General features: G+C 40.7%; 1 protein-coding gene across 1 annotated transcript; it reads left to right on the plus strand.

Annotated features, from left to right (window-relative positions):
• Positions 1 to 208: 208 nt before the first annotated feature.
• LOC119344252 (senescence-specific cysteine protease SAG39-like) lies at positions 209 to 1,314 on the plus strand. The gene is made up of 2 exons (XM_037614781.1): positions 209 to 644; positions 728 to 1,314. The coding sequence occupies exons 1-2, from the start codon at positions 209 to 211 to the stop codon at positions 1,312 to 1,314; spliced, it is 1,023 nt and encodes a 340-aa protein (XP_037470678.1).
• Positions 1,315 to 7,893: the final 6,579 nt, after the last annotated feature.

Genomic DNA, 7,893 nt, shown 5'->3' on the forward strand with positions numbered 1-7,893 from the left:
CATAATCCACGGCAACGCACAAGCCCTTTTCCACAAAATAACTTCGTACAAACACCGTATCTCTCAGTCTCCTATTTTTAATACGTACTTGACACTATATATACCACCAAGTGCCATCCAACAAACCAGACCAAAGTACAGACACTTGCCATCCTAGGTTGCCTCTGCCGCTGCAGTACTGTCATTGCAGTTCGGTACCTAACCGAAGATGGCCATCCACAAGGCTTTGCTTCTTGCCATCCTCGGTTGCATCTGCCTCTGTGGTACAGTCATTGCAGCTCGTGAGCTGAATGATGACTTGTTGATGGTGGCGAAGCATGAGAACTGGATGGCTCAGTATGGCCGTGTGTACAAGGACACCACTGAGAAGGCACGTCGGTTCGAGGTTTTCAAAGGCAACGTCGAGTTCATTGAAACATTCAATGCCCAAAATCACAAGTTCTGGCTTGGCGTCAACCAATTTGCTGATATCACAAATGATGAGTTCAAGACAACCAACACAAACAAGGGATTCAAAGCAAACTCCATGAGAGTTCTTTCTTCTGGATTCAGGTATGAGAATTTGAGTTTGGATGCCCTTCCAGCAACGGTGGACTGGAGGGCCAAGGGAGCCGTCACTCCTGTCAAGGATCAAGGCCAGTGTGGTAAGTAAAAAAACATTGTGATGCACGGCATATATGTGTTAATATTTTGTTGGATAACACTATAACAACAAAATTATTTCTAGGCTGCTGTTGGGCATTTTCTGCTGTTGCCGCGACAGAGGGCATTGTAAAACTAAAAACCGGGAAGTTGATCTCACTGTCGGAGCAAGAGTTGGTTGACTGTGATGTTCATGGTCAAGATCAAGGCTGCGAGGGAGGACTCATGGATGATGCCTTCAAATTCATTATCAAGAATGGAGGCCTTACTATGGAGTCAAGCTACCCATATACTGCAGCTGACGGCAAGTGCAAGGCTGGATCCAACAGTGCCGCAACCATCACCGGCTTTGAGGATGTGCCTGCCAATAACGAGGGTGCCCTTATGAAGGCGGTGGCAAACCAACCAGTGTCTGTAGCTGTGGACGGAGGAGACATGACGTTCCAATTCTACTCTGGTGGGGTGATGACTGGGTCCTGCGGCACTGACTTGGACCATGGAATTGCAGCCATTGGATATGGAAAGACTAGTGATGGCACGAGCTATTGGTTGATGAAGAATTCATGGGGCACAACTTGGGGCGAAGATGGGTACTTGAGAATGGAGAAAGACATTGCAGACAAGAAGGGCATGTGTGGTCTTGCCATGGAGCCTTCTTACCCAACAAAATAGGAAGATAGCCAAATGCGACCTAATCATGCATATGCACAGTTCTCAAACAACTAAGGTCCCCATATCCTATGTATAGTTCATATGTGCCCTTAAATTGTGTATGAAGATGTATCTTATGTACATACATTGCTATACTTTGTAAAGTAATACTATGTATGATATATTGTATGAGAAAATTGGATTAAGAATTATGATATATATTCCATGAAGCTTTCAAATGTCTAAAACATTTGACTATGTTAAGAGTAAACTCAAAAGGTTATTTTCGTATATATGGTTTTTATATAGTGTCATTTGGTATTTATAGGAATGTGTCATTGGACAATGCCCGAGTGTTACTAAATCTTACAAAAGGGAATAAATGGAGTATATGTTGGGGAAAAGAAATTTTGTCATTGGTGCACTATGTATTTCTCAACCGTGATATTTTTTAGTGTATTATCTCATGTCAAGTTACTGTATGAGCGTGTTCTCTACATCTTACACAAGATAAAATCCTAACTCTCCACGACCATAGATCAACAGGAGTATGAGTTATAGTCAATTCAGCTATCGCCATAAACCCGATTCTTATAAAGGCGACCTATACAAGGAGCTTTAACTTCGTACCCGACTTCTGATGAGATTCTATTCTATAGTAAAGAGGAAGAATACTCCTCTATCAACACATGTACGTTGAATCAGCCAATCATTGATGAATTAAACAGTTTCACTACAAACAATCCTGGATAACTGGATCTAAATTGAACTCCATAAATACTTGGATGCAACCTTTTCGTATCTGAACTCCCTCCTTCATGCATTGCCACATTTGCCTTCTTCATCCACTTTGCAACATTTGTACGACACTTCTCATTTTTTTTCTCCTCATATATCAACATCAAGATGCAGCTCTCCACCCCCCCCCCTCCTCAATGCATGGGCCACATCTGCATGTTGATCTCACATGCGCTCTCCACAGACATTGATGTGATTGGCTGGTTGGTGGACCGTGGCATTGCGACCATTGGCATGCTATCAACCATTACTTCTGTCGCTAAATTTCATCCACAGCGCATCATGGAACAACATGCAAGTTAAAAGTGCAATATAAAACCCCTCATAAAATTTATATTTGTAGCAAAAAAATACAAAATCTCTCATATGATGCCTATGGTCATATGCGCCAGCGCCAACACCCCAAGTGGTGGACACCAAGGCATGATTATCCCTTCTTCCATCGGTCACGGAATTATTCAGATACTAGCACAATGCCCCAGGGCTTAAGAGATTGTCCACAGATGTCATTGTCTTGTGGCTGTTATGTGATTCGTGATTAAAAAGACAGAGAAAATATAGCGAAAGCTCATCCATCATTCGTTGGATAATCTTAAGCGGTCATAGTGCGTATTTTGCAAGATAAATAGTGTATAACATTTTGAATTGCAATTATAAGCACATAGAAAAAGATCTTTATTTATTTATTTGTATGGTCCCATATGTGGATAGAAAATATAACGAAAGCTCATTATTGGTCTCACATGTGGATAGAAATGCATTTATTTATTAGACTCACATATGAATTCATCGCCAGATACAACATTTATAACTGCCTAGAAAAGATCTTTTGTGCCTCACTAGACATCACAACCGAGAGAAAAGGCTTTGCCAGAATTGCGGAGCCCATTTCCAAGCTCGGCAAGGTCGCCGGCATCAAGGTTGTAGACTGTCCATAGGCGCTGTTGTCGAGGAAGAAGGCCGGCACCATCGGGCAATGGTCTTGGTGCACCATCTTGACACCATGTAGTTGGCCTCCTGTGGTTCAAGGTCGCAAAAGGAGTTGACAAGAATGTATCATGTGGCGCGACAAGGATGGGGCGGAGCAGCGGAGGTCTTGGTACGCCAGGTGCCGGCCTAACTGGAGCATTGGGTTCGTGTGCCTGCTGTCTGATAGACTCGTGCATCTCCCAGATGACGACCAACCCGTTCAGGTGCTCGTGTACGACTCACAGAAGCAAAAGTTGAAAACAAACCTTGAACTTGTAGAAGAAATCTAAATCGACCCTGAACTTTCACTCCCGGAAATCAACACATCGAACTATCCGGTCCCGGTATATTTTGAACCTTGAGAGAGTTTCCAAACAGGGATTGTCGACATGGCATGTTGAATCCCGGAATTGTTGACTGCGGTCGCAACTGGGCCGGCCCAATAGACGTGTTTTTTTCGTAACCTGTTTGTTCATATTCCTCTAGAGTTTCATATATGAACGCTCATGTCCGTTCTTATATACGATGTGTGATATATAATAACTAGCAGCCTTCAGGGCGATTGGCTAGGTATGATCATGTATATAGGCATCACGTCCGAGACAAGTAGACCGACTCCTGCCTGCATCTACTACTATTACTCCACTCATCAACCGCTATCCAGCATGCATCTAGAGTATTAAGTAAAAAATAGAGTAATGCCTTAAGCAAGGTGACATGACGTAGAGGGATAAACTCTTGCAATATGAAGAAAACCCCATCTTGTTATCCTCGATGGCAACAATACAATACGTGCCTTGCTGCCCTTACTGTCACCGGGAAAGGACACCGCAAGATTGAACCCAAAGCTAAGCACTTCTCCCATTGCAAGAAAGATCAATCTAGTAGGCCAAACCAAACTGATAATTCGAAGAGACTTGCAAAGATAACCAATCATACATAAAAGAATTCAGATAAGATTCAAATATTATTCATGGATAGAATTGATCATAAACCCACAATTCATCGGTCTCAACAAACACACCGCAAAAGGAAGATTACATCGAATAGATCTCCACAAGAGAGGGGGAGAACATTGTATTGAGATCCAAAAAGAGAGAAGAAGACATCTAGCTACTAACTATGGACCCGTAGGTCTGAAGTAAACTACTCACACTTCGTCGGAGAGGCTATGGTGTTGATGTAGAAGCCCTCCGTGATCGATGCCCCCTACGGCGGAGCTCCGGAATAGGCCCCAAGATGGGATCTCGTGGATACAGAAAGTTACGGCGGTGGAATTAGGGTTTTGGCTCCGTATCTGATCGTTTGGGGGTACGTGGATATATATATATATAGGAGGAAGAAGTATGTCGGTGGAGCAACAGGGGGCCCACGAGGGTGGGGGCGCGCCTGGTAGGGTAGGGCGCTCCCCCTACCTCGTGGCCTCCTGTTACTTGCCTTGACGTAGGGTCCAAGTCTCCTGAGTTTATTCGATGAGAAAATCACGTTCCCGAAGGTGTCATTCCGTTTGGACTCCGTTTGATATTTCTTTCCTTCGAAACCCTAAAACAGGCAAAAAAAATAGCAATTCTGGGCTGGGCCTCCGGTTAATAGGTTAGTCCCGAAAATAATATAAAAGTGGATAATAAAGCCCAATAATGTCTAAAACAGTACATAATATAGCATGGAGCAATCAAAAATTATAGATACGTTGGAGACGTATCAAGCATCCCCAAGCTTAATTCCTGCTCGTCCTCGAGTAGGTAAATGATAAAAACAGAATTTTTGATGCGGAGTGCTACTTGGCATAATTTTAATGTAATTCTTCTTAATTGTGGTATGAATATTCAGATCCAAAAGATTCAAGACAAAAGTTCATATTGACATAGAAAATAATAATACTTCAAGCATACTAACAAAGCAATTATGTCTTCTCAAAATAACATGGCTAAAGAAAGTTATCCCCACAAAATCATATAGTCTGGCTATGCTCTATCTTCACCATACAAAATATTTAAATCATGCACAACCCCGATGACAAGCCTAGCAATTGTTTCATACTTTTGACATTCTCAAAACTTTTTCAATCTTCACGCAATACATGAGTGTGAGCCATGGATATAGCACTATAGGTGGAATAGAGTGGTGGTTGTGGAGAAGACAAAAACGGAGAAGATAGTCTCACATCAACTAGGCATATCAACGGGCTATGGAGATGCCCATCAATACATATCAATGTGAGTGAGTAGGGATTGCCATGCAACAGATGCACTAGAGCTATAAGTATATGAAAGCTCAAAAAGAAACTAAGTGCGTGTGCATCCAACTTGCTTGCTCATGAAGACCTAGGGTAATTTGAGGAAGCCCATCATTGGAATATACAAGCCAAGTTCTATAATGAAAGATTCCCACTAGTATATGAAAGTGATAACATGAGAGACTCTCTACTATGAAGATCATGGTGCTACTTTGAAGCACAAGTGTGGTAAAAGGATAGTAACATTGTCCCTTCTCTCTTTTTCTCTCATTTTTTTATTTGTGCCTTTTCTCTTTTTTTCATGGCCTCTTTTCTTTCTTTTTATTTGGGATTCTTTGGCCTCTTTTATTTATTTTTCGTCCGGAGTCTCATCCCGACTTGTGGGGGAATCATAGTCTCCATCATCCTTTCCTCACTGGGACAATGCTCTAATAATGATGATCACCACACTTTTATTTTTCTTACAACTCAACAATTACAACTCGATACTTGGAACAAAATATGACTCTATATGAATGCCTCCGGCGGTGTACCGGGAGATGCAATGACTCATGAGTGACAAGTATGAAAGAATTATGAACGGTGGCTTTGCCACAAATACTATGTCAACTACATGATCATGCTAAGCAATATGACAATGATGGGGTGTGTCATAAACGGAACGGTGGAAAGTTGCATGGCAATATATCTCGGAATGGCTATGGAAATGCCATAATAGGTAGGTATGGTGGCTGTTTTGAGGAAGGTATATGGTGGGCGTATGATACCGGCGAAAAGGTGCGTGGTATTAGAGAGGCTAGCAAAGGTGGAAGGGTGAGAGTGCGTATAATCTATGGACTCAACATTAGTCATAAAGAACTCATATACTTATTGCAAAAATCTACAAGTTATCAAAGCAAAGTATTACGCGCATGCTCCTAGGGGAATAGATTGGTAGGAAAAGACCATCACCCGTCCCCGACCGCCACTCATACGGAAGAAAATCAATAAATAAATAATGCTCCGACTTCATCACATAACGATTCACCATACGTGCATGCTACGGGAATCGCAAGCTTCAACACAAGTATTTCTCAAATTCACAACTACTCAACTAGCATGACTTTAATATCACCATCTCCACATCTCAAAACAATTATCAAGTATCAAACTTATCATGGTATTCAACACACTCATAAGAGAGTTTTATTATTAATCTTGCATACCAAGCATATTAGGATTTTAAGCAAATTACCATGCTATTAAGACTCTCAAAATAATCTAAGTGAAGCATTAGAGATCACTAGTTTCTATAAAACAAATCCACCACCGTGCTCTAAAAGATATAAGTGAAGCAATAAAGCAAAAATATATAACTTCAAAGATATAAGCGAAGCATATAGAGTATTCTAACAAATTCCAAATCATATATGGCTCTCTCAAAAGGTGTGTACAGCAAGGATGATTGTGTTGAACTAACAAGCAAAGACTCAAATCATACAAGACGCTCCAAGCAAAACACATATCATGTGGTAAATTAAAATATAGCTCCAAGTAAAGTTACCGATAGAAGTAGACGAAAGAGGGCGTGCCTTCCGGGGCATCCGCAAGCTTTGGCTTTTAGGTGTCCTTAGATTATCTTGGGGGTGCCATGGGCATCCCCAACCTTAGGATCTTTCCAATCCTTGTTCCATAATCCATCAAATCTTTACCCAAAACTTGAAAACTTCACAACACAAAACTTCAAGTAGAAAATCTCGTGAGCTCCGTTAGCGAAAGAGAATAAAAGATTACTTCAAGGTACTGTAATGAACTCATTCTTTCTTTATATGGGTGTTATACCTACTGTATTCCAGCTTATCTATGGTTTATAAACTAATTTACCAGCCATAGATTCATCAAAATAAGCAAACAACACACGAAAAACAGAATCTGTCAAAAACAGAACAGTCTGTAGTAATCTGTATCTAGCGCAAGATCTGGAACCCCAAAAATTCTAAAATAAATTGCTGGACGTGAGTAATTTATCTATTAATCATCTCCAAAAATAATTAACTAAATATAACTTTCCACATAAAAATGACAGCAGTTCTCGTGAGCGCTAAAGTTTCTGTTTTTTACAGCAAGTTCAACAAGACTTTCCCCAAGTCTTCCCAACGGTTCTACTTGGCACAAACACTAATTAAACACAAAAAACACAACCAAAACAGAGGATAGATAATTTATTTATTAATAAACAGGAGCAAAAATCAAGGAATAAACATAAAATTGGGTTGCCTCCCAACAAGCGCTATCGGTTAACGCCCCTAGCTAGGCATAACAAGCAAGAATAGATCTAGGTATTGCCATCTTTGGTAGGCAATCCATAAGTGGCTCTCATAATAGATTCATAAGGTAATTTAATTTTCATTCTAGGAAAGTGTTCCATGCCTTTCCTTAATGGAAATTGGAATCTAATATTTCCTTCCTTCATATCAATAATTGCACCAATCGTTCTAAGGAAAGGTCTACCAAGAATAATAGGACATGAAGGATTGCAATCTATCTCAAGAACGATAAAATCTACGGGCACATAATTCCTATTTGCAACAATAATAACATCATTAATTCTTCCCATA

Source organism: Triticum dicoccoides, unplaced genomic scaffold, assembly GCF_002162155.2.
Source record: "Triticum dicoccoides isolate Atlit2015 ecotype Zavitan unplaced genomic scaffold, WEW_v2.0 scaffold16131, whole genome shotgun sequence".
NCBI lineage: Eukaryota > Viridiplantae > Streptophyta > Magnoliopsida > Poales > Poaceae > Triticum > Triticum dicoccoides.